Below are 27,903 nucleotides of genomic sequence, written 5' to 3'. Positions count from 1 at the left end.
AAGAAGAAGCCTTTGAGTCAAACCGAGAACAGCCATTTTTGACACGTTACTTCAACAGCCTGCGTTTCGCGCCGACTTGAAAATCCTTTTTGTGCCCACTTATATTATTGATTGAAAGACGAGACTAATGTCTTATTTTCACCATAACCGTGGCGGAATGGGGATGAACCAATTCCAGTTACGTCGAGGCGGTGGATTCGGTGGCCCGATGCGGGGCAGTACAATGGGAAACCCCAATTTTAGGAATCACCCTTTCCAGAACCAAAATCGTCGAGGCGGAAATAATAATCACAACAATAACTTTAACCGGGGACAACGATCGAATGCCCAGAAGCCTCAGAACGAGCCAAGCCTCCCACCACCGACTCCTGGGCCCGCTCTCACCATGAAAGGCCCGATGGATAATCAACAGGACCCAGTCAATGTGACGACTCCGTCGACGGAGCCAAAAGTAACCCCCAAACAAGAAATCTCATCTCCTCAGCCGAATCAGGCAAACAAGAACCTGCTCTTCAAGTCACCCACTCCAAATGCTAGTGCTCCGGTACAGCAACAGCAGAATCAAGCTGCCCTCGTCAGTCCCAAAACCGGCGTTCAGCAAAACCAACTGAATCAGAAAGTAGGCCCTCAACAGAACCAGAAGACTGGACCGCAGCCGAATCAGAGCGGAGTTCAGCAACAAAATCAGCAGAATCAAAATGCCGGCCAACCGCAAAGTCCGCAGACCCAGAGACCAGGTCAGCAACAAAATCCGCAGACCCAGAGACCAGGTCAGCAACAAAATCCGCAGACCCAGAGACCCGGCCAGCAACCAAATCCACAGAACCAGAGACCCGGCCAGCAACAAAATCCGCAGAACCAGAGACCCGGCCAGCAACAAAATCCGCAGAACCAGAGACCCGGCCAGCAACAAAATCCGCAGAACCAGCGACCAGGCCAGCAACAAAATCCGCAGAACCAGCGATCAGGCCACCAACAAAATCTACAGAACCAGAGACCTGGCCAGCAACAAAATCTGCAGAACCAGAGACCCGGCCAACAACAAAATCAGCCAACCCAGAGGGCAGGTCAACCACAAATTCCACAGAACCAGAGACCTGGCCAGCAACAAAATCAACAAAACCCGAAGATGGACCATACACCAAACACTCCGAGCCAGGGAGTGGGCAATCAACAAGGCCCAAAAGGAGGCCAACCGCAAATTCAGCAGAACCAGAGAGCTGCCCAACAGAATCAGCGGCAAAACCTGCAGCAACAAAATCAGCAGAACCCTCGGATGGACCAGCATGTGAATCAAAGACCAGATCCGAAAATGAATACAATGACTTCGCCTGGATTTGAGCAGATGGGGCAGCGGGAGGGACAAGGACCAAGTTCGAAGGAGAGTCAATCACAGGTTAGAGTTTGTATTTTGAAACGCTAGAAGCACCTTTCGAAAGCCCCAAAACAATCGCATTCCCGTTGTTTATGTTAAACGCGTTCCAACATATCTTAGTCATTTTCTCTATCTCTGAGCATCTCGATTGGGCGTTGCTAAACAAAACCCTCCATGAACGTCGTTTCTTCTTTGTCCTCAACATCGGCCTCAGCGGTTTTTAAAACCGAACGCACCCACCCAGTCTTCTATTGTCCGCCATTTTGTGTGGTGATGGAACCCCATCGTCACTAACTTATATTGTCGCATTTTTTGACCCGTTTAATCATTGTGTTTCTTATATGTGTTGTCAATTAAACATATTTTAAAACCGAGTATTGTCATAACAGCCTGTAAGGTGGAATTTCCCTGTAATGAAAATGAGCAAACGAGCTACTCTAGAGACGTGAAAATGGCGACGATGGAAATGGGTGACGAAAAAGTGCTTTGGCGAGATTCAGTAATTTAAAGTGAGTTGGTATATGAACTCACTTATTGCTATGTGATTTTTTTAAATCTGTATTTCTAGATGGAAATGAAGGCGAAACTCTCAATATTGCTCAAACCTGGCGAGAAATCTTACACACAACGTTGCCGCCTGTTTGTCGGCAATCTCCCCAATGACATCACAGAGGAGATTTTCAGGAATATTTTTGCCAAGTATGGAGAACCAAGCGAGGTGTTCATCAACAAAGCGAAAGGCTTTGGATTCATCCGACTGGTAAGATTTAAGAATGGCTATCATTAGTGTATAATAAGGGTTGTCAAGATTTGGAATTTCTCGAGACCATTCATTGTCACACAAATATTGACGATTGACTGATATAGTGTCATTTTTTTACCCTCCGCATTATATGCTTGTAAGATAATATGAGCCTAATGGTACATATTACGTGAGCCTTAATAAAAAAGAGCTGTAAATTTAAGAAATAATCGTAAAAAAATTAAGAAATAATCGAGAATTTATTGTTAACTGAATTTTCTGTTACGCTAGTAAAACCGCGACATTGCAGGATTTCGGCCTGTTTTGTTAAAACCTTTTGAGCAACATCGCACAGCTGAGGTAACAGTTAAAGTGCATAAATGAGACTAGATACAATAATCTAGTTTCAAAACACATATTTAAAGTGAGTACAGCAGCAGAGCATATAAATGTCTGTTTTGCTTCATGTTTTGAGAATTCAGCGGCAGACAAGTGTCTGTTTTCCTTGCTTCATGTTCTTAGGCTTTTAAAACAAAGACTAGTACACAGTAAAGGGCAGTATGTATGGAAAAAAGACTAATCTCCAATGTGAACAATATTTGCAAATGTGAAAAATATCCGTGACTAGACAGATATCTCATGTGCGCAGCAGCTCCATTTATAATTAACGTTTGTTTGTCTGAAGTTATGGAACATATATTCTTATGAACACTTAAATGGGGTAGCACAAGCTACCATATTGGTGAGTTTGTTTATTTGTAAACGTAAATAATGTATTACAAGAAGAAACATCCAATGAAGCAGCAATATTTAAGACTGATTCTTATTTCTGTCGTTATGATCGTCTAAATATTTCACACTATTGGATTCTATGGATTTTCGTTGATGTAACAAATCAATTTTCACGGATATTCAAAGAAATAGATGACTGCCAGGCGCCGTACTGGTGAGTTACCTCGGTTTGATAGTTTTTGGGTATCTTGTTTCAGAGTGATTGTGATATTTCTCTGAAGAGTATATTTTAAAATGGTCATCATATCTTGAATCTCCCGAGGTGAAGCTTTCCAATGATATGTGGATTTGTGACATAAAGTATTTCATAGGTGTGAACGTGTTTCAGACTGATCGGGATTTTCTTTGCGTATAATTTGAAATTATATCTTTAATCCTGAGAGTCTAAGATATGCAATGATCCGTGGCTGTGACTGGTGACACTACAGACATGTATTTATCAAAAATTTTGACGGGTCTTTGGAACGTTGGTGGGTTAGGGTACAATCGATTATTTAAACTATTTCTGTGTACCGTCTTTTTAAATATCTCATGTTTCAATGTGGGTACATGCAGCTAATGGTCGTGCACGCGTTATAGTTCCAATTTTATGGTAATTTGGATGGTTGAATAATAATGCGTCTGTAAGATTAATAAAGTGTTGAGACAAACCCCTTAGTTTTAATTACCGTATTTTCCGCACTATAAGGCGCACCTTCAATGAATGATATATTTTAAAACTTTTTCCATACATAAGGCGCGCCGCATTATAAGGCGCTATAACTGCACGCTAGTTTAAGATCAGGTAATTGTGCAATTTTGTAATTGTAATCCTGTGCAGTCCTTCGAGACATTTTTGTGATTAAGGGCTATATAAATAAATGTGACTTGACTTGGCTACAGTAGAGGATGTAGTTACGTTATGCAACCATTAGATGGTGCCGCGCTAAAGGGAATGTCAACAAAACAGTCAGATAGGTCAGTCAAACTTTATTAATAGATAACAAACAAGCTTTCAACAACTCCATTCACTCGCAAAATGAATAAACAGCTGTTTTATTATTTTCTCTGAGGTAAAGCATTTTCGTGACACATCTTTGAACAACAGCAAGGCATAAGATTTTACTTTTCCTCCATTTAGTCAACACGCAAAAAAACGTCTAATACTGTTATGGTAAATTAAACGTTAGTGCAATCGCAATATAGTGACACTCGTAATGTGCAAAAACAATAACAAGTGCAAAATAATAACAATAAAGCAATAACATAATAACTGTAAAATGTAAAACGTAAGCAGCTCATGCTTCTTCCACTTCCGCAACATCGATTCATTAATGTTAACTCTCTTGCTGCTGCTCTATTTCCGTGTTCTACTGCGTGACTGATCGCCTCGAGTTTAAACTCTGCGTTGTAAGCGTGTCTCTTAATAGGAGCCATTTCAGGGTCTTTATACAAACGCACAAATAAAAAAGAATCGTTGTTTAATATTTCCCAGTATGCACAGCGCACTTCTTCTTCTATGCGAAAAATGGAGTCGGTGGCTGCTTCTCTTAGTTGCGAGACCTTGCAATTCAATATTGATCCATATATAAGGCGCACCGGATTATAAGGCGCATAGTAGGCTTTTTGAAAAAATAAAAGATTTTATATGCGCCTTATAGTGCGGAAAATACGGTATACCATGCATGAACATGGCCAACAGATGAGTGCTGCCACAATTTACATATTTTGTTGGGGTGACAATTTTTTTTTTTAAATTCACTATTTTTCCTCTTGCAAATTATTCTCAATCTTTTTGTTCGATGATTTGTTTAAAAAAAAAAAGCCAGGACTTAATAAAGATTGTAATTCAATGTGTGCAGGAGTCTCGTGCAGTTGCTGAAATTGCGAAAGCTGAATTGGACGATCTTCCGATGAAAGGCAGAAACCTGCGTGTCCGATTCGCCACACACTCTGCAGCCCTTTCTGTGAAGAACCTGTCACCCTATGTGTCCAATGAACTCCTTGAGGAGGCCTTCTCACAGTTTGGGATGGTTGAGCGTGCCATCGTCATTGTTGATGATCGTGGGCGCTCCACAGGCAAAGGCATTGTCGAGTTTGCCTCCAAGCCCGCTGCTAGGAAGGCACTGGACCGCTGCAATGAGGGTGTCTTTCTGCTAACCACGTGAGTTGTTTACCATATTAATGCCACTGTTTTATTTAAGTAGAGCACATCTATTTCAACTAGGTATCACCCGTTATGTAGTTTTCAGGGCCCATATCAATTTTACTGATATCCTTCAAAGTCCCAAATATTGGTCGACATCAAATTTCATCTTATACCTATTTGATACCTTTTTTGATTGTTTAATCTTAGTTATTTAGGAACACGTTCCATATTTGTTTTCAGGTCACCAAGGCCCATACTTGTGGAGCCTCTTGAACAGTGTGATGATGATGATGGACTTCCTGAGAAACTAGCCCTGAAGAATCACAGATATCAAGCGTAAGAATTCTCTTTTCACTCTTCTAAGTATAACAGTCAAAAGATAAATCTCCTGTGTCCTCTCAACAGAGAGCGAGAGGAACCCCCCCGCTTTGCCCGCCCTGGTACCTTTGAATACGAGTACTCCAAACGCTGGAAGTCATTGGATGAGATGGAGAAGCAGCAGAGGCAGCAGGTCGAGAAAAACATGCGTGAGGCCCGTGAAAAGCTTGAGAATGAAATGGAGGAAGCCTATCACGAACACCAGGCCAATCTTCTTCGCCAGGGTAAGAGGGTTTTTTTTTTTTTTTTTATGCCTGAGTACAACTATTTCAATACCCGTGAGATGAATTTCTTGCACCTCTGCAGATGTAATGAGGCGACAGGAAGAGCTGCGGCGCATGGAAGAGATGCACAGTAAGGAGGTGCAAAAGAGGAAGGAGATGCAATTGAGGTACAGACATTGATCAAGTTCTGGAGCAACACGCTTTGGTCAAGGTACGTGCATGTGCTGAAGGCCTATCTTCTCACAGGCAAGAGGAGGAGCGTCGCAGGCGAGAAGAGGAGATGGTCCGTAAGCGCGAAATGGAGGAGCAGATTCGTCGACAGCGCGAGGACAGCTACAGGATGGGCAACTTCATGGACGTGAGTTTAAGTATTCACAAATGATGATAACTAAGGTTGAAATCATTCTAATATTTCATCATCTTTGTTTTTCCAGAGGGAGCGAGATTTGAGATTGAGTTCTGGGGGTTCAATGGGCATGGGAGGTAGTGGTTCAATGGGAATGGGAGGTAGGTCCATTTCCTCTTAAATGCTGGGTTGTAATGGTGCTTGAAACCCCTGAACATGCTTACATTTTAATGTTGTATTTTCAAGGTCAGAAAAATGCGTGCATTTTGAGTGTTGTGCTTGAAAGCGCCATTGCCTTGTTTCTTGGCTGTCTGACTCTATACACCACGTAATAAAGAAAGAAAATGTTAACAGTTTTAGCCTATTACACTCTGTTTACATTTAAAGTTGAACAACACAAAATCCCAGAGAATGCAAAACAATAAAATAAAAATGTTAAATATTAACTCTTTAGTGATATAAATAATCAATGCAAAAATTAATAATTTACAATTCTGTTTTTAACTACATTAGACACTGATTCTCTGAAAAACGCTCAAAAAATATAAATTCAAATGGGTACAAAACAGCAATAGTTCCGCAGTCTAAGATTTAAAGATTGAATGCACTCATACCAATTTAAACATGGATCCTCTGAAAAACACGTAAAAATTTGAATGAGCGAAACAAAATCAAAAGATCAGCAGTCTCTTCGATTAAATGCTCTCTGCCTGGAATCAATATAATTAAATTAAGTCCAAATTTGGCTCATTTTTTTTTTTACACATACTGTTCTCTGTTATGTTATTTTGTCTTGAACTCCATTATTACCCAACACCCATAAAGGCCTTTCCATGTTTGTAAGAAAGTGATGTAGCCAAGCTGCTTGTGCATTGATGAAGCAGAATGGCAGAATTAATGTCATTTTTCAGCAGCCCATTGACACAAAATATCACAGATCATAGATAGGAACATCCAAACATAGCACAACGTGTGTGTGTTAGCAGCAAGATATCACTTATATTTATTCATCAAAGTCTACAAAAAACCCTGTTTTGATCGGCACTGGATTTCTTCCTTTGAAGGTACTAAAAATAAAAAGAAAATAGTCTTGAAACTGCTTGAATTTTTTGCTATCAGAAAGATGTACGGAACGTTGAAATGTAAACGTTTGAGTTGACAAGGCTTATTTCTCATTGAAAGCATCCATTATAAGCCAATCGAAACAGGTTTAATGGTCACAATTTATTCAATGTTGAGATGCCAATGGTTTGCTTGTAAACAACCATCTTCTTACTGGAGTTGACCAAAATGTTTTGTGGCTGAAGTAAAAATTTACTCAGTTCTCCAATCTGACCCCGTTGTTTGGTTTCCTGTCTAGATATGTCCTTTGGATCCGTGAACCAGAGCTTTGCAATTAGTGGAATGGGATATGAGAGTCAGCAGGCAATGGGCTTGTCTCCAGGATCCCAACTGGGCAATGACATGGTAATGTATTACGTTTTGTCAAAATCTTTAGTAGATGTGGTGTCTTTTGCCGGAGATGATTTGAAGCGGATTCATCTCTTCCAAAGATGGGTGCTTGGAAATAGCAAGTCCACTCGTGTGTTATGACCACACATTTGCCACTTGCTGATTCTGGTGGACATGGTTGTCACACATTAAACTTTAAAAAGTGTTATTAGTAAGCCCGTCCCCCTCAGTTTTAGTTTTTGGTGGTCAACCTTAAATCTGACTGACAGCCTGCACTAAATGCTCAATTTTCTGTCATATGACAATGTATTGTGCTGTGGAATGCTACTGCAAGCCCTGTCTCTTGTGAGCTGGACAGGCACTTTTATCTTGGCATTTTCCTGCGTTTTCTTACCCTTCTACTGTTGGTACACCACTGTGCTCTCCAACCTAAGCATGATCCGTCTGAGGAAATCCAAAGGACATTTGTTTGTTTTAGATGCAAGTAGGCATATATTATATTCCATGCTCTTGGAATATTTTTTATCAGTTTTAATGTAGGTTTTAGTGCAGGTTGTTGACCAAACCACGACAAAAGGTGAAATACGATAGTTAACGGTGTGTGTGGGACGGGCACAGACTTTAATTTTAGTGCTTATCACAAGTAGAACACACGCTTGACTTGTCAGTTGTGTGTATTCTGCTTTGTTGACATGTACAGTAGTCTGCTGGAGAATATTTGTAACTAGCTGTGCTTGCATATTTTTCTATATACAAATGAAGTTTTTTATAAGCAGCATATTTATTTTTAGATTTCATGCAAAATTAGGATGATGCAATAATCTCTTGTTTCTGTTGTTCTTCCCCTTTGTGGCATTTTGTTACTTTAGTAAAATTGTCGTTTGAGGCACTGCCATGAATATTATTCTACTGGCGTCCAAGCCAAAAAAGTGACAAACATAAAAATGGCTTGAATGTTTTTCCACTCATCAGTTTCTGGTCTCTCGTAATCTCAGAAATTGACCAAATGAAAGTGGTTTGTCACTTTGACAGAATGGTAACAGATAACCACAATTTCCACCTTTTTTATCTTAAAAGTGGATTTTCATGACAATTTTTATTCCTGGTACCAGCAGTTTGTAATTTAAAGTTCTGTTTTCAATGTGCAACACAATATTTTGAAAAGGCCATTGTCCATTTTATGGATTGTGAAGATGCCTGCATACCTTTTCAAGTATAAAAATAGCAGTAGACACAAGTTGGTATGTTCTGTTTTTAAGAAAACAATATGCAAAAGCCCCTCATTTGTGAGTAAAAATATACAGTATGCTGTACAAAATATGGATTCTGACGTTGATAGCATAGCTAATCTATAGATGAGTTTCATGTTGCATAAAGTGGGGATATGGGGCAGAAAACTGTCCAAGACGAGCATAAACATTGAACAGGGATAATTCTCAAACCTTACAAAGATGTGAGACCCGCAAACTTGGTATCCAGTATTACAATAGAATTGGTGTGGCTATTCATTTCTTGTAAGCCTTTTTTCCTTTATACCAGCAGGAATTTTATAAAACATTTAATTGCCATTTTGCGCTGTCAAGTTTTTTTTTAGTTGTTCCTTGCCGCTGTGAACAATCGAGTGCTTTGTTTTGTTCGTTCCTAAATAGCCAGCATTCACCCCCATGCTGTTCAAGCCACCTGAAATTCACGTGAAACTCATCTATAGCACTCGTGTTGTTTTGTTATGCTGCTTATCATACAAAATATGTTCTAACATGTACACATCAATTGAGGTTAATGATAGTCCGTTTCGAAATGAGATCAGAACTAGTATTTTTGAGGCTTCGATCTCCTCGCCATGTAACTTTTTTTCTCACCGACCCCCAAAAAAGCACTTTCATATCGTAGGACCCTATGAAATATGGCTCTAATTTGACCATTTGCGTTCAAATCTGTCAGTTTGTAGTTTTTCACTCAAATCCGATCAGAATTGGAGCTGTTAAAGCACCTGTAAAGTTAATTCATCATATATACTTTTGGAAACAACCCCTGTAGTCTGGCATTCACACCAGTGTTTTTCAACCAGTATGCTGAAGTGAATTGCCCAATTTTATCTTTACCGAAGCATTGTCATTGTCTTGACCAATTGACTTTCTTTCAGTTATCAGCAGAGTTACTAACATTCATCCACCTCAATATGTGCCAGCAGTTAACTTTTATTTCTTATGTTTATATCCCAATTATCTACTCATGAATTAGTAAAGGGAAATCTATTAACACATTTTTGCTTACAGTGGAACCTCGGTTTTCGAACGCCTCTCAGTTCGAACAAATCGGTTCTCGACCAAAAATTTCAAGACATTCTTGCTTCGCTGTTCGGTCAAATAATCGGAGTTTGAACGCCGGTACGCTAGGGTGCGATGCTGAGCGGCGTACGGGTGTAGATCGTGTAGATTGCCCCTACCCCTCGTGAAGAACTCAGGGATGTGATTTTTCCGCTTATTCGCGGAATTCCGCTTTTTTTATCTCCAAAAATAAAATTTTAAAATTTCCGATTTTTTAATTGGTAAAAAAACCGATTTCGTCTCGACAGCATTCCATTTTAGTGTTTCCGTAACTGAAATGAAACGTACTTGCGATTGGTTGAAGTCTCCGTGTTGACCAATAAACGCGCTTGTTATAAAGGCGTAGGAGTATGCATTGTTCATTTCTCACACGTTTTTGCCGAGTGTTTAAAGAAAGATGTCCGAGATCGAACGCAAAGATGCTCCGCGAGTTAAAGAAATTGCTAAGATCGTAAAAAACAAGTTTCGATCGGACTGGTTAGAGAAGGAATTATCTACAAATGTTGGTGAACCCGACGTGATCCAATGTAGCGAGCAGAGACGAGAGTCGTAGGCGGAGTGTCAAACAAAGGTGCCAACGAAAGCTGCTTTAATGACATTTAAACTGGCAATAACAAAACAAACACGAGAGTGGCTAGAACCGGCCGAATTAAGAGTCCCCCTAGGAACTCGCTAACTAAACAATGGTTCCGTGGGTGAATTATGTACAACCCACTACAGTACTTTCATTTATAGATAACATCTTCTGCTATAACAAAGACATTTGTGGTATGTTCTAATATGAGTTACTTTTCATTTGGTCATGATACAATTATTTGTTCATGAAATTTGAACTCTTCAACATGATTTATGTGTTAACTTAGTAATCACATGAGTTAGATATGATGATATTATCAGTGATAGTTTTTAAAAGCAAAGGCAGTCCAATGTTTTTTAATGTGACTGATTTTGAGTTGACTTAAACTGTAATTTTATATGGGATAGTTCAAAATACATTGAAAATTTATGCTGTTGTTTTGTCTATTTCTTTGTCATCTGAGTGCATTGAAAGTACTTAAAAACACGGAAAACCCATGTGTTCCGGGGGGCTTCGCCCGACTTGTCCCCCCACCAGGACACTGCCCTGGACCTAGCTGGGTGCCCGCGGCCCCCAGACCCCCGCCTAATTTTCAGATAATTTCACTTCGGTCAAATCACATCCCTGAGAACTGTTATCACGTGCGGACGTGTTTCGTTTTGCTTTCGCTTTTAATATAGGTGTGCCAAGTGTTTTAGCCCCTAATTATGCCTCCGAAGAAGGTCGGTGCAAGCAGCAAAGTTGCTACAGGTGAAAAAAGAATAGTGCGTACAACTATTGCATTTAAGAAAGAAATAATAGTAAAGTATGGAGAAGGTGTGCAAGTTTCCGATCTTGCTATACATACAGCATGGCTTCTGCTGAGCACCACAAAAGTAAGAAATCCTATTCATAATTATTTTCTTTACCCTTTTGTTTATTTTTACACGTTCATGTTAGCGTAATCTTTTGTACGGAAGATTACGATAACGCGAACGTACGATTAGCCTGGGTTAGCTTTGTTTACGTAAAACATTTAGGGTGTTGTAACGGAGCCCCATTTCCAATGAAGCGCTAGCCACTTGTTGTGGAGACCCTAAATGACGTGTAAACGACCATGTTTACGTTCATGGTAAACATTCAGGGTGTTGGAACGGATTAAAAATGATTTACATTACATTTAATGGGAAAAACGATTTTGGTGATTGAACAAATCGGTTTTCGAACAGGGTTCTGGAACGGATTATGGTCGAGAACTGAGGTTCCACTGTATTTTATTTTGCAATTTAAAAAAAAAAAAGATGTGTTGCGTTAGTTTCATGACGTCACTCCTCTCCAGCAAACAAGCAAGTTGTGTCAACCTTGAGACTAATGTTGTTGAGTGGCCCGAACGTGGAATATTTTGCCACATATTTGTGGGGAGGAACACTTCACATTATGTGCCTCATTTAAAAGAGAACTTTCCGTTTGGGAATACCTTTAACTGGTAGCTAAGTTTAAGATGGACTCTGTCAATGAAATTTTCACACGTCAGATTTCATGGGGCCCTACAGTGTAGTGGAGCTTACTACTAAGAAAGAGACTGCTGCCTTGGCGTAGCAAGCACTGCTGAGCCTGTGAGGGAGATATCGACTAACGAAAGCATTACCCTCTCTTCCTTTTCCGTATGTAACCTGTGGCACCTGTGGGACCTTCATTTTGGAACGAACGGTATCTTCGGATGTGTGGCCTGCTGCTTTTTTTTTTTTTTTTTTGATCCAAACACATCTCTACACGTATACAATCACATTTTCATACACACAAACTTCACTCCAACATGGACATGAACTGTGTGCCTTTTGCATTGCCCCTCACATTTTGAACACCTACCCTTCCCATTGCCCCTGCACAGCGCAAAGAGCGCTTCACTCAGGGCGGCCCCCGGGGAATGGGCTCTGGTAACGGCACTTACGCCAGGGTCCGTGAAGAGTTTGACACTCCAGCTAAGAAAGCTCGTTTTTGAAGACTCATTCCCTTGCCGTTCTTAGTTGCTCAATGGTTTCTTTTTTTTGTACAGCTTCTTCTACAACAAGAATTATTACTCTATTTGTATTTAAGTTTCATAAGTTCCAGCGATTTGTCTTTACACTTAATTGTTCAAGCAGTCTTTTTTTTCTTCGTAATTGTATTGGCGCTGATAAAGGCGAAATAGAAATCCCATTAGCTGTAGTAAACCCTTTCAATTATTATGTTGTAGTTTTACTGTGACATGTGAGCTGTCGTGAATTGTAGTTTCTTCCATAATCTCTGCAGCTGTGTTTGTGCCATTGAATTCAAAAGCATGTTACAATAAAGACAAAAGTGGGTTTAATTTGGTGAAAAAATATTTATTACAAATTTGTCAGGGGAAAAATAGGGGATAGGGGGGATTGGCAACAACAAAGCTACCACAGTTGTAAGTCGACCAAATAGCTCCTATTTCAAGCAAAAAAAAAATGTGCTGGGTCAGTAGAACATTGTATCTGGCTGCTTGGAGTGGTCAGTGGTCCAGAGCTGCAGTACTAATTTGTCCGCCAGGGGGCGTTAGATACCCCACTAAAGTGGACCACACAATAGCAGGTATTTAATGATTTTGTTGGTTTTTAGACATTGACACGAAATATAGCAGAAGACGCTCATTGAGACTTAAAATGTTCACAAAAAATCGGTTCAGCCACTTAAAAGTCTATAACTCATACATTCGCTTACAAATCACAATTAAGTAGTTTCTATAAATATAGATTTAAACTTTAAAGCTTCTTGAACTGTAAATCTTGGGAGTACTACAAATAGCTCAAATATGTAAATTTCAAATATTAAAGTGGTAATCAAATACTTCCTGAGTATCATTGACTTGTCTTAAAATATTTTAGAGAGAAATCATTTTAGCCGTATATTATTTTTTTCCCCCAATTTAATCAACGACAAAGAAAGACACAAAATGATGCCATGTAAAGGCCCACTTTATGGTAGAGCATGTACATTGGAGGTCTACAAATAGTTAAAACTTAACACGTACTGTAAAAAAAATATAAGGGCTTACCCCAAGTCTCATGCTGACCGTAGGCAAACTGTCCAGGGTGTGTAAGGATATTTTTAAATCACATTTTCACCAAGGAATTAATCTAGTTAACGGATGACTAGTCAAGAAAATCCTATTTCTTGATGCTAACATTGGTATGTTACATTGTCATTCCCCACACTTTTAAGTTAAAAATAGGTTTTAACATTGATGTTTTTTTCTGACCAATGTTGTCTGTATTTTATAATTTATTCTTCATTTCATTTCATTCTTGGTTCTTTAGTTGAGATTATTGCAACCAAGTTGATAGTAGAACTAGTATACTGGAATAAACACATATAGAATGAGCTGTAATCGGGCGTTACAATTTTATATTTTAGTTATGTTTTATTCAATCTTGAACATATCTAACATCAAGGTTACGTTAAAGCCATAGCTCTTCTTTGCGATTAGGTTTCACACCACATGGAGAATGATATAACCAGAGGTGGGTAGTAACAAGTCACATTTACTCCATTACATTTACTTGAGTAGGCTTTGGGACATTTTGTACCTCTAAGAGTATTTTTGAATCATTCTGGTATTTAAATGTATTTGAAGATCTGCTACGTTGAAGCCTTTACTTAAATCTCCACTTAAGTACGTCTCTGATTCTGCTAAGGCGCTTTTAATTTGTCATAGACATTTTTTGTATTTAGATTTGACCAGTGGCCCAAACAACTTCCAGGAGGTACTTGTGATCGGGGTTACGAAGTTTTTTTTGTAAGGTTGTTTTTTTTTTTTTTTTTAAGCATACTGCTGCCGTAGTGTAGCTTGCTGTAGTCTTACACATATGTATATATTTAAATCCAGAAATTTCACCCAAACAGAGTATGCAGACTTAGAATAACACAAACTTGTAATTAGTTGTTGAGGTTGTTTTGGATTTTGATTATTTTGATGATCTGATTTTTGTTCTTTTAATCAACAATTAAGCCGTTGCTATAGATACTTAGTACTTGAGTAGTTTTTTCACCAAGTATTTTTGTACTTAAGTAATTTTTTTGTATTATGTATTCCGAAGTAACAGTACTTTTACTTGAGTAAACGTTTTGTCTACCCACCTTTGGATATAAGACACTTGGAGGCATTTATGAACGATTCCCCTAAAAATGTTTTCACACATATCGGATACTCATCAGTACCTAGAAATCAATACTAATGGTGTTGTACAATGGAGAGCATTAAAAGCAAAAATATTGGATATCCTGCATTCTAATATTATTTTACCATGAAAATGTAGTTATTATTGAAATAACACTTTATTGGCACGTTTTTAAACGATTCATGTTATTCCAGCTGATGATGTCAGTAAATGATGATCAGAGGTTAAAGGGAGGGAAAAATAAAGAAACGTTTATGTAGATAGTTCCAAGGGCTTTCACTGTAGTTGTTATGTTGGATTTGTGTTTGCAGCATAACCAGAGCCTGATCCATTTTGGCTCCAAAAATACATTAGTTTTGCCAATATCAACCCATTCTGCAGTCAAACCTGCTTTCCCATTAACCTAGAAAACTTTTGGTTGACAACCTTGAAGACTCACCTGCATTGAGCTATGTCTTTTTTCTTTCCACACTTATTTACCTGGAATAAAGATGACAAAAATGAATATTGATTTGCAATAGTCTTGGTTTCTTTCATAAGAAGATAAAGGAAATTGGTCTTCTGAGTGATGTAATTTTCTTCCATCTCCTATTGATCAATCCATGAGGTGGTTATATTTCTTAGCAACCACTAGCATCAATAAAAGTAATAAACATCCCTACTGCTTATTTCCAGATATGGTTTTTAAAAGTGCTAAGAGCCAATGGAATGAAACAGAATCTACCACAAGAATGTCTATTTTTGTTGTCTTGCTCACCAACCAAGTGATCAAACTGAAGAGGAAGTTTGTTAAAAAGGACCGTTTTGACTGCTAAAGAAGACATACTCTTATAGTTGAAAACCCTCAATCGGGATTAACATTTCAAGACTGGATCATCTCAAATAGGGTATGGGGGATTGGTGGGTGCTAGGGTTGTCATCGGACAACTGATCAAGCACCTATTGACCAGATCAGCGCCGTTTTCTACATTGATTGGTCCACTCTGGCACTTGCTTGTGTAACTCTTTGAAAAGGTAAAAGAACCGTCTTATTAACATTTGTGCAGCCATCTGGACTGTCATTTTTCTAAGCTTACTCCCTCTGTAACGTTGACCCAATGTTTTGATATTCTTTGTCCATTGTCCATTTGGTGTTTCTGCCATGCATGAGTTGGGAGGATGGCACAAGTTTTAAGCCGGTTGTCTTGGCTTCCAAGAATCTTCCCCTTTAACCCATTAGGGCTTTGGGAGCCAGGCATAATGTTTTGAAAACTAAAGAGTGGCTTTGAACTATTCAATTTAGTCCAAGTAAACAAATGTTTGAATAATCGAATTTCCTCATTATCCTTTCTCACTATATCTCTATATTGTCCAAAGTTTTGACATCCTTGTTAAGTTTTATGATTTAATAAAATGATGCGTGAGCCTCACCCTATATTAGGGGGTCAGCAACATGTGCACCATGCAGCTCATTCGCGCTCTCTTGTGGTTCCCTAGTGCTTACTAAAACGTTTAATAATAAGAAAAATATATGGTTTCTGTAGTAAGACAAACATGAGACAACTATTAACGTTTTCCTATGAATGCAGATATATATATATATATATATATATATACACATATACAGTCAGGGTTCCTGCGGATCATTGAAAAGTCTTAAAAGGCATTGAATTCATTATTCTATAAATAACTTAAATCCAATTTTCAAAGGTCTTCAAATGTGAACACATTAAATAAGATTTTATATTTGTTTGGACTGAAAACATTTAGGAACATTTATCTTATGTCTTTTTCTAATCACCGCAAGACTACAATAATGGAACTATTAAATGGACATAGAAACATTTGACAAAGACATTTATTTTTGACTATGGGAATATGCAAATTAAATGAAGTGGCTGTACGACCCACATTTTTCACAATGGCTAAAAGTTGTGCAAGGTAATTGTTCAAGGCACCATCTACTGTGTGCAAGAATATTTTTTTTTGTGTGTGTTTGATGTGTTTTTTTGTCAACTTGGTCTTAAATTTTATTTCAAAAAGCATTAAAAAGTCTTAAAAGTCTTGAATATAACTTGCATAGGCAATTGTGTAGGAACCCTTGACTGTATCTGTTGATTTCCTTACAAGGCTTATACAAATTTTTTAATTGACCTATGCTGCGTTTTTTTTTTTTTTTTTTTTTTTTTTTTTTTTTGGTGGGGGGGTGTCCTATATGGCTTTTCCAACATTTTTGGTTGCCAACTGCTACCTTAAATCATTAAGTAACCAAGTTAGTTGTATTCCATCCGCACTCATGAAAGAGGTCTGAGTGGTATGTGAAGTTTATCTTTATTGCTATTTTGTCGATATTAGTTCAGGATTCCAGTGATCAGTTCTAATCCTCAAAAGCAGATAATCGCTTGAATTTTAGTCTGCAAAATAAAGCCGCCTGATTCTTATTTTAAAAAGACCCAAATTGCGATTGTTTTGTAAAATAAAAACATTTATTTAATTCTTAGTTTTAAAATGCTCAAAAACATAAGGAAATGAGGACTACACGCATATTAACTCTAGACATTTCTATTTTTAACAAGAGATCCCAAATAAAACTTAAATGACACCCATGTTCCCAGCATTAAAGACAGAAATATGCAATTGCGCTCTCAGTGCTAATGTTAGAAACGTGAACGTGCATTCCGGGCCTTAATGGGTTAATTGTTTGGTGGGTCATCCATATAGGGTGCCCATTTCTTGGTAAAATTGAATTATTTTGCAAACTTTCATTTACAAAATAAACTTTGAACAGCGACATTTAAAGCAAAGCCTTAAAGTCAACCATTTCATACAAAGTAGATAATAGCCTTTTCTTGTAGTTTCTGGATATATGTAGTATGTTCTGCATTGTATGCTTTGATGTGCTATTTGCATTCTTTTTTTAACAGGTTTGATGGCCTAAAAGATTTTGGACTGTGGAGGATTTTGACACGGTTTAGTACATTAGAAAATCTATTAAACCTTGAGCGAGAAACAATGGTAGATTGTGAGAGGCTGCCTTGGCTTTCAAGTCATTGTAGCACCAATGGAATTTGGTAGGTAAATGTCCTATCCGTAACGTGCATGATATATTTTAGGGTAATGTCTTCTGAACACGCAGGTTCAACCATTTGATATGGAAACAAAAATATTAGATGAGTACTGCTTTGTTCATATCAAATAATGGTCTAATGAGCTGGGTGACATTTTGGACCGACCACAACACTTCATTTCTAAATATTCCGCGCAATCAAATTTATTTCCTGTTTGTGTTCAGCAAGTTGTCTTGTGAATCAAAACAGGTTATTCATTAAAATCCCAGCAGCTGACAGCGCTATAAACATTTTGCCTCAGAAGAAAACTGCAGTCACGCTTACAATAATGTGCTGTATATTCAAAGGCAAACAATGCCATTCGTCTTTGCGATTAGCAACCTGCTGTGTTGGGAGTAACGACCTTATAAATAATGTCATTACGTAACTGGGCTATTTTTTTCTGTAACTGGGTTATCAAACTTATTTTTCTCCACCGTAACAATGCTGTTATTGACGCTCAAAAGCTGTGAGTTACCTTGGCTGGTGAACGCCAAAGGCCTGCCCTCGCTAACTTGATGCCGTGTTTGGGGTGGAGTTTTCTGCTCTCCTCCAAGTTGTTAACATGACGTCTTTTTGGATCATGTCACCATTCAAAACATTCACTACCCTATAGTTAGCATAGTGATTGCGAATACAGTAATTACTAATTGGCAAAGTATTTACAGCACCCGACTGGTGTCCTTCACGAGCGAAACGTCTGTGAGCCGGCTCTTATAAGTGAACGAAGGTGAGCTAGCTCCCCATTGATAAACAGCTGGCAACTTTTTTCACTTGTGATTGCTCAAGGTCCTTTTTTGGGAAGTTGTGTTGACTTTAAATTTGTTGAGCATATAAAGTTAAAAATTGTTTAGTATTTTTTGTAGGTTTATCCATATTTTAATTCCATTGTTTTTCAATGTTAATTTGTTCAGATAAAAATGTAAAGATAAGTTTTTTTCCTTTTATCTTTTTGTTTTTTTATTTTTACTTTGGTTTCTTCCATTTTTTTCCTTTATTTGTTGCCCCTTTTAAGTCATTCCGTGCATAATGTTACATAATTGGTATTTGTAGGGATAAAAGCAACAAAGACAACCTGAAGAGACAATTGGTTCCCAAAAGAGACGGCTCTTTTTCGTTAGCTGCGCCAAAAAAAGCCAGTTCTCAAACAGTCGGAATTTTAATTACTTTCCCTGGTACCTAGTTACTTTTACTATAGAGTAACTGAGTTACTAACTCATTTACCTTTTTGAAAGAAGTAATGAGTAACTATAATTACTTTCTAAAGTAATGTGCCCAACAGCTAAGAGCTATGTTATGGTGCTACCTGCTAACTTAGACTGTTAGTCGGTGTGATTTTCACAATTTTTCCTGCCTCGAACACAAAAAAGCCCCCTCGTATTGGATACGTATTTTGTAGTGCAACATAAGTTAGGAAAGTGCTATATTTGCGTTTCCTCAGTAAAAAGACATAATGTAAGGCGCTTATGTGCCAACTTTACTTTGTTACACCTGTCTATTTTTACCCAATGGCTCTACATAAAAAAATGTAAGGGGCATAAATGAGTTACAATTTCACATATTACCAGCTTACATAATTTATTTATGTTTTGCCATAGAAATGCAGCTCTTTTTGGCTATTCGTTTGCTGATGTACTGACCAGACGAGATTTTGACATGGAATTCTTGAGTTTGGAAACATTTCATATTGCTCTTTTGTCATTGCTTATTCTGTAGGTTTTGCAATCTTATGTATGGGATTTACTATCCACACATTTAAAAGGTTGCCACTTCCGCGTTACTGTAATTTCCCTGTTTCCCAATTTATTGTTTTTTTGTTTTGTTTTTTCCAACTGTCAATTTGTCTTGTGCAAATTGTTGAGTTGCTAGCAATGGATGTTGTCGATACAATGGCAGACAAAAGCCCTTGGTTCTAAGGAGGCCAAGTGCTCCTCTTAACCTGCTTATTGCCACTATCACCAAGTTTCCTGTGGAAAGCAGCTATAAAAATGAAATCACACATTGTTTGTAAAGCAAACAGTTCATCACCAAATTGGTTAACCTAAGGATACTTACCAAAGTGTAAATGTACATTTATTACATATAGTAGTAAAAGTTACAAAAGATTTGTGTCTGTTTAATGCATGGCAGAAATAAAGAATGTATTAATAAGTTCCATCAATGGAACATATTGGGAAGAGATACTTGGCACCCTTGATTGTGGATCAAAAACATGTTCTGCTGCAATATAATATCATCCTTTTTAATTTAGATTTATTTTTTCCACATATCATGAGATGAGAGTAAACATAAATGACATACCATGTTACAAGCAGAACCTCATATAGGAAACTTAAAAATAATTTGCATCCCTCCCTCACACTGTTGCATTGATAAGGCCACACAAAAAATCTAAATGTTGTCTGTCTGGTGTACAATTTGTTTTCTTTAACAGGTTTGTCCATTAAAGGTGAGAAGGACCAATCCAAAGCAAGCTATTTAAAGTCTACGCTGATTACCGGTGAACTGCTAATTTAAAAAAATATAGAAATGTAAACATGTAGTAGTTTGTGGTTTCCCGAATGGTTTGTTGTGGACGGAAAATGTATGACGTGATCTCAATCGCTTTAAATAGGTGTTGTGAATGTGATTTGTTTTATGCAGGTTTGTGATGGGACAAGATTGGTTTTATGTATTCAGCACTTTTGTATTGCCTTCTTAGCCATTAGCAGTATTAAGCTTAAATATGGAATCAGTAGACAAGTGTTAATCGAATTTGATTTACGTTTGTATTAAGAATTTTTTTTAACAATTTCCGGTACGTGATTTACTGGTACTTTAAAATTCATGAGCAGGAAACAAAATTTAAGTTTATTCATTTCCCTTAATATTACAAACACAAAAAACAAGAATTTTCCAACCAGTTTGTAATTTATGTTGACTCTGTAACATGTGGTCAAAAGATAATTCAGTGTAAAAAATAGAATAAATAAAAAGCCAAACAGTTGCTCTTGGGCCACATTTACAGTAGTTCAATTTGCGATATACCCAGCCATTGTTTGGCCCTTTCTGCAAGTTAGACACGATACCAATGATATATTTAATATGATGAGTGGAAACCAGCACCCAGAGTCCTTGTGTTTTGTACAGTAAGGTCTTAGATGCGACATCTGTTCCCAGGTTGAGGGCTCAACGTAAAATTGCTGTAAAATTGCTGAGTAATAGAAACTTAATGCGTTCTGAACCCCCTGTACCCCAGTTAACATCGAAATACTGACATGGTATATTGCAAATACAATTCCTCTGTAATATATTGTGCATAAATAACACATATATATATATATATATATATATATATATATATATATATATATATATAATATACACACACACATGTAAAGGTAAATATGAAATTGTACTTTTACCATGACTTGAGCTGGTCAAGTAGAGTAGCAGGGGGGGTTGAAGAGTGACTTTAAACTCGTCATCGTAGTATTTTGATTGTGTTCGTATGAAAAATTGTAAAAGTAAGAAAAGGCCAGTTTCTAAGACAGTACAAACTTCGGCCCACTCCCCCAAAAAGTTTGAGTTTATTCGATCGAGCGTGTCTAAGGAATGAACATACTCGTGAGGTTCACAAAAGAAGCTTGATGGAGACTGCAATGATGACTTAAGCCAGAAGATGCCATGGAAATCTCCAAATTCCGGGCAGCACCCTTTTATTAATTTTTTATGTAATTGAAATGATCGTGTCAGTTACAATCTTATGATCGATTTTATTGTCCAGTTTGGGAGCCGAGACTACTATGTTAGCTGAGACCAGACTTGTTGATGACATTTTTTTAATATAGGTATGTAGAGAAAACAAAAAATCATTTGAAAAGACCAAAACTAAGACCTATATCCCCTACTTGTAGTTGAGTTTTCTTCACAAACGTGACCTTTATCCGATCTGTTAAAGTCTGTACGAAGGGCTCATATCTGCTTTTTTCACACCATATCCAGGCCACTTTCATTTGTGGTCCTTAAACCCTGCTGTGTGAAGACTCTGGACACATTCATGCAACCTGCATATCATCGCTAGGCCACAGACATCACTGTTCTGCTCTTAATAATAAGACTGCACCCACACGCCTTTTCGAACAGACGCTGCTTCCATTGTCCCATAAAATTCCACATTCGAAATCCTGTCTTCCTTCTGAATTTTTTGGGAAATGATCGTGTTTTACATATGCCACCTACGGTAGCACAATAACTTTAAAATTGCTACATGAGCTCCGCTGTTAACATCCATGACTACAGTGGTACCTTTCTTTACGAATTTGATTAATTCCACCATTGACTTTGTAGAAGGGAACCATTTTATATCGAAACACTGTTTCTCATAGAAATAAAACGACCACCGAATGAAAAATATAAAATGTAAAAAGATGGTTTCTCCACTCACTGTGCTGCTTTTGTCGCTGGACACCTAAGTAAGCGATTGTATTTTTCTAGATCTCAATGTTTTAAAAAAATTTCAGGCCATTTTCATCGAACACTGTCCACTTTTGGCTATATTGGGATGTCTTTTTGCGATTAAAGCCTGCAGTTTTTTCCAGCAGTCGACAGTTCCTTCATTTTTGCCGTCATTATTGATTAGTGACTGTGTTCTTAGCAACTCTTTTTCTCGTATCCAAATCATAAGTTTTTCCATGTCTTCATTTATTGCAGAACTCCGGCTTGATAAACAGTGGTACTCGTCGCCGCTGTCACAGACTTTAGAGTCTCTTTATATCTCGAGACTGTGGAGATCGTGCACATACTTTGCCTGTATTCCTTTGCCATAGCTGCAACTTTACTCCCACTCTTATATTTTGCTCTTTTGCGATTGTAAGTGGAGCCCTGGCTGCAACCATCAAGACAACGAACTAAACCATTTGGCAATTTAATGCATGGGGGCTAACCTAGCTGATAAATTACGCATGACACTGTTTGTGCGTACCTGCGTGAACTTTAAGTGGTAGCATCACCGACTTTGGATAATGGAAAACGTATATAACGAGGGAGCTATTAGTCTGAAACAAACTTTGGATACCGAACCATTCTTGGGTCATCGAAAAGGAAGTACCACTGTACTTTTGCAAACACTAAGCGCATTGCTTGTGACATCACTTGTCCTCTTCTGCGCATTCGGGACACTCGTGGCGTTCACACAGGAGATCACATACAAGTCTCATTAAGATGTAAATGTGAACAATCTCACAAACACATCAAATTCCACCCCGAAAAAATGGGATTTGAGCATTAAGCTCTGCAGTGTGAACCTAGCCCTAATTGCTGTCAACTCCCCTATTCACAAAGCGATCCTAAAAACACAGGCAGCTGTACTTGAGTGTAAGTGTGTACATGTGTCATGTCTTATGCAAAGCGAGCTGCATTAGCAAGAGGTGGACAAGCCTGTCAGGGACGGGCTGCCCCAATCGGCAACTTACATTGCTCCCTGAGTAGTTCTGCAGCAGTCAGTGGACAGTACAGGCCGGACTTGTTTGCTCCGCAGCCAGAGAGGTATGCGAACACGGCACAAGCGAGGTAAGTGCTCCTCATCCAATGTCTACCATATCTTAAATGTACCCTTGTCCCATAATGCTGTACTTTCCTCACTCATGTCACGGTGACGCTGTATGAAGGACTTCTGGCATCACACTTGGGATCAAATGGCATCTCAGTGCAGATTCTACAATTAATGTGTTCAGAGAAACGAGCCTTGCAGATTGTGTGCTTGCGTATGTGTGAATGTGTGCTTGTCGCACTACGAAACAAATGAATAGTAGGGTTCTGGTCAAGGTTCTAAACCAGACATCAAGTATACAAGGTTTGTGCGGGTGCTTGACATCTTTGAAAATGCTTGAATTTTAATGTGTTTTCAAGGTCAGGAAAATGCCTGAGTTTGGGGTGTAGTGCTGGAAATTGTTGCCATTGTCATGTTTCTTGGCAGTCTGACTATAGACTATAGATTTGTTTAAGAAAGTGAAAATAACGCCAACACGCCTGCTCTGGTGTGAAGCTTCACCGTCCTCTACTGGCACCCAAGAGAACAGCTCTATTTAGAAAACCAGCTCTTGGCTCGGGCTCACTTAGAAGAGCTGGCTCTTTTGGTTACCGAACGGCTCTTCAGATACTGCTTTTCAATGATATATTACCAATAATAATAAAACATTATGCACCAAATAATTTAGTAATTAGAAATTTAATATTTTTTCAGGGTTTTCTGAAAAACACATTTTAAATTTATTCAGATATAAAAAATGAGGAAAAATTGCAAAACAATTTTAGCTTTTTACACACTGAAGAGATTTAAAGTCGAACAACAACACAACATCCCTGTAAATGCAAAACCATAAAAATATTAACTCTTCAGTGCTATAATGAAATAAAATGCAAAAAATGGTATTTTTTAATTCTATTTTAACCCATTTAGACACCAATCCTCTGAGAAATGCAAAAATATAAATGTAAGTTAAAAAAAACAATGAAAGATCAGCAGTCTCTACAATTGAAAGATTAAATGCACTCGGAGCAATCAATATCATTAATCCAAATTAGGCTCATTTTTCTGCTTTTTATCTATTTTATCTGTTTTTTCTGTATTCCGTATTGAACTCAATTATTACTCAACACCCATTAAGCCTTTTCCGTGTTGGTAAACAAGTGTGATTTAGCCAAGCTGCGCATGCATTCTTAAAGCAGAATGGCAGAATTCTTGTTAGTTTATAACAGCCCATTGACACTAAAATGTTGATTGTAGATTTTAAGTAGAAAGTGCAAAATAGCACAAAGTATGTGCTAGCAGCAATATAGCAAATTTTATTCATCAAAGACTACTAAAAAACCTTTTGATTATAGATCACAGCTGAGAACCGCTCAAAATAGCAAAAAGTGTGTACTAGCAGCAAGATTGCGATTTTATTTTAGTCATCCAAGTCAACTAGTAAAACCTTCTGATCACTGCTGGATTTGTTCCTTTGAAACTTGCTTGAATTTGGCCATTGAAAACTATACGAACCCTGAGTATACCGGACACATGTTCTCCTGTGGACTGAAATCAATCTGTGGGTTACTGTTATTAGGGCCATGATACAAAGGCGACTGGGTTGTCAAAAGCATTTCACTACCTGATGTTGCATCATATTTAGTTTTGGTGACTCTTGAATCGCATCCCTTACTGAAGGAAAATGTTTGGGGGGGGTGTCGTTGTACTACGTGACTCATTTCGGTAGAGCATGTCACATATATAATAATTTATTTGGTCCCTGAAGGGAACATTTTCACTACCTGGGAGGTACAGTCAGTGCTGTCACAACAGAATGTGGGCCAAATGGCCTGATTACAGCACCTGGTTTCCCAGCAGTGTACTAACCAGGCCTGAATCTGCTTAGCTTCTTAAAATTGGCCCTTCTCAGGGTGATATGGCCATATACATATAGTTCAGGTAAACATTGTGCTCAACATTAGTTAATTCGAACTGGCTAACCTGTTGATGAAATTCGCTCTATCAGGAACAAGAACCAATTCTTATAGTGATTTTAGCATATAAAAACAATTAATACGTTCAATGTGTAATATCAGATTCTTGCTCACTATTGAATTAGAACTGTCTCTTGCCAAATGATAACTAATTTAATATAGTTAACAACACGATTAGACATGACACCGTTGATACACGTGTAATAAAGATAAATGAGTAAAATAAGATGAGGAATGTCAGAATAAATGGGCTAAAGTTGTATTTGAGGGGTTACTTTTTAAAAAAGCCACATGTAGTTAATCATACCATTCTGTTGTGTTGTTTGTGAATCTTGTAAATATTGTTTTTAAAAGAAAATAAACTCATGGAGCTCTTATTTGAATTATGTATTTACTTGATGTTCTATATACCCTTGTTCTTATTATAGTTATGTTTCTTTGTGAAGGATGGAGGAAATTGTGTTGAAAGTGACAAACAATTTAAGATGATGACTTAGCCCACTTGATTAAATGATAATTGTATTGATGTTTTTGTTTTCTCTAACTCGATTTCCCAACCCTTATTGAGAGGAGGCACACATTTTAATCCACATGGCACACTCACAAATAACTTTTATGTCTGGAATATCAAGTAATGATCTGGGCTTTAAGGATAATGTAGGCCTGTTCCGAAAGCAAGGCAGATAGGGCACAACAGGACTTGTGAACGTCAGCAAAAGACCATGTGTAAGAATCTTTTTGTTACTGGGGAGTATTGCATTTTTTTGTGCCTTTTTTGGCTCTTCACTTAATCAAAATGGAAATATCCAAAGCCTTTATCTATGGTTTGTGAAAAACACTAAAACATTGCAAATAAACAACTTGAGTCATTTCATATGTTAGGTCTGCTGTAGGATGGGCACACCAGAATATGTCATCATCCTTTGTACTCTGATGTTGAGGTCTTCTCTTGTGATGTTGCGGTCCGCCCCATATCAGCGATCTAAGACTTGTCCATCTGCACTGTGATCCATTTCCTTTTTGTCGAGGACTTTGGGACGGTTTTACCATGACCCCCACGAAACAAGTGTGATGCCAGAACTACCCTTGTGGCCACTATGGGCCGCGGACATTAAACCACTTGATATGTTGGGGAAAATGTCGCTTGCCGAAGTGGCCTCGCGTAGGAATAACATACCCACTGGAGTTTTGTCATGTACTGTTGCAACCTGACTACAGTAGCGGTGTGGAACCTGAGTCACATGACTGGACACAAGTTATCAGTTATAAGACATGGTTGGGACCAGAGGTAAGATCGGGGTTAAGATAAACGCCCGACTCGGGCCGCAGGTATTAAAGCCCAACATAGCTGTGCCTGACCATTTAACTTGATTTGCGGGACCAAGACCGGAGCAAACCAGACATTTAATGTATTTTTGTGGACTTGGGAAGAAGAGGTGTTTATGATAAATGAAATCCTCTCTTTTGTGACAAAATCTAACATAAAAACTACTAAAATGTACATTTTGAATATTCTGTGTCTGCAGAGGCAGCAAGGAGTTCTTTAAATTGATATTGCAATTTAGTACGGTACATGTTAAAGGTGATGCGATTTCTTCTTGGGGTTTTTTTTTTGTTTGTTTTGCAAATCACTTTCTCTCGTGGCCAAAACTACTGGCCTTAGAGTATTTTTAAAGTTGTTTAAAAGAAAAGGGGAAAAAAATCCGACGTCTTGCCTGCACGTTATGATTGACATTTTAGGCCCGGCCTAGATCGGACTCTGGCAGTAGGCTTAAGATCCTACCTCTGATTTAGACTTAACTCTCTCAAATAACCTTTAGTCAGGGACTAGGAATTTTTCATTTACGTCCTTCGCATTAATCTTCATTTTTGGCACCGATAAAGGGCCGGACAATAAAGTTTTTTTTTTTCCTCCTCTCTCCAAAACTTAATTTATGCTTTGTTATACCTTGACATATCTCACATTCTAATGACTGCGCTTTATCTTACGCAATGAGAGTATTGGCAATTTTTGGGTTGGGGGATGGTCGTAAAGGAGACTTGCATGCGTCTTCCAGTTTTGACTACTTAAGTACTCTATACGACACATTTATACGTTTTTTTAATTTATCTTTTAGAAGCAAATTATTTTGCTCTGCACACTATTTTGCGTTTTCTCCTAAACTTGTTAGTTTTGTTTTTGTCAAACATTGAAGGGGAGGGGGAACAAATCGGGTACCTGCGTTGTGTGCCAACATGGCCGTCTCCCAAATACATTAACAGTTCTTGTGTAATGCATGTCCATCGTAACCTTTTCTAAACTGAGACATTCACGAAAAACGCAAGTTGCCATTTGAGTTTTCCTGTCAGCGTCTCACTGCATGTGTTTGTCGCCACAGGAGTTTCAGCCTGCTGACCCGGGATGACCAGCCTCAATGAGTCGCCCTTTTTGGTAAGTTTCAAAACATATAGAGCATATTATACAGCGTTCGTACAAGCGCTTAATACCCTTAAACACTTGGATTTTAGGTTAGCGTTTTAAAGGTCAGGAATGGTCTTGAATTTTGGGTGAAGTGCTTGAAATTGTTGCCGTTGCCAGGTTTCTTGGCAGTCTGACTATAGACAACGCAATAAATAAAGGAAATCTTTACGAAACTGCGTGAAAATGACACTTATGTTATTGTGGCTTTCTCATTATGGTGTCATGTGAAGCGTCACTGCCCCCCACTGGTTCGACAGCTCTATTTAGAAAACTGGCTCTTTGGACTCCTTAGAACAGCTCCTTAGATTGTATTTTCATGATGTATTAACTTTTTAAATCTCAACTTTTATCTTTTTGGTTTTTTTTA

At 38.1% G+C, this 27,903-nt stretch overlaps 1 protein-coding gene across 2 annotated transcripts in view; it reads left to right on the top strand.

Moving 5' to 3' along the window:
• The window catches only part of sfpq (splicing factor proline/glutamine-rich), a 28,418-nt gene continuing 515 nt past the window's right edge, over positions 1–27,903 (top strand). Inside the window, exons 1-10 of one of the 2 annotated variants that reach the window (XM_088329365.1) lie at positions 1–1,396; positions 1,944–2,135; positions 4,751–5,052; positions 5,278–5,373; positions 5,443–5,639; positions 5,722–5,806; positions 5,886–5,997; positions 6,074–6,146; positions 7,346–7,452; positions 27,454–27,506. In XM_088329365.1, the coding sequence (XP_088185491.1) occupies positions 128–1,396; positions 1,944–2,135; positions 4,751–5,052; positions 5,278–5,373; positions 5,443–5,639; positions 5,722–5,806; positions 5,886–5,997; positions 6,074–6,146; positions 7,346–7,452; positions 27,454–27,480 (2,460 nt within the window). In that variant the 5' untranslated portion in view covers positions 1–127 and the 3' untranslated portion in view covers positions 27,481–27,506. Of the gene's footprint in view, positions 1,397–1,943; positions 2,136–4,750; positions 5,053–5,277; positions 5,374–5,442; positions 5,640–5,721; positions 5,807–5,885; positions 5,998–6,073; positions 6,147–7,345; positions 7,453–12,211; positions 27,507–27,903 lie in introns of both variants that reach the window. The other variant, XM_088329364.1, reaches the window with a different exon arrangement.

Source organism: Urocampus carinirostris, chromosome 2 (genome assembly GCF_059441175.1).
Source record: "Urocampus carinirostris isolate Australia breed hairy pipefish chromosome 2, RoL_Ucar_1.0, whole genome shotgun sequence".
Lineage (NCBI taxonomy): Eukaryota > Metazoa > Chordata > Actinopteri > Syngnathiformes > Syngnathidae > Urocampus > Urocampus carinirostris.
The sequence above is the reverse complement of the archived record's forward strand: the minus strand, read 5'-3'. Positions and strand labels throughout refer to the sequence as shown.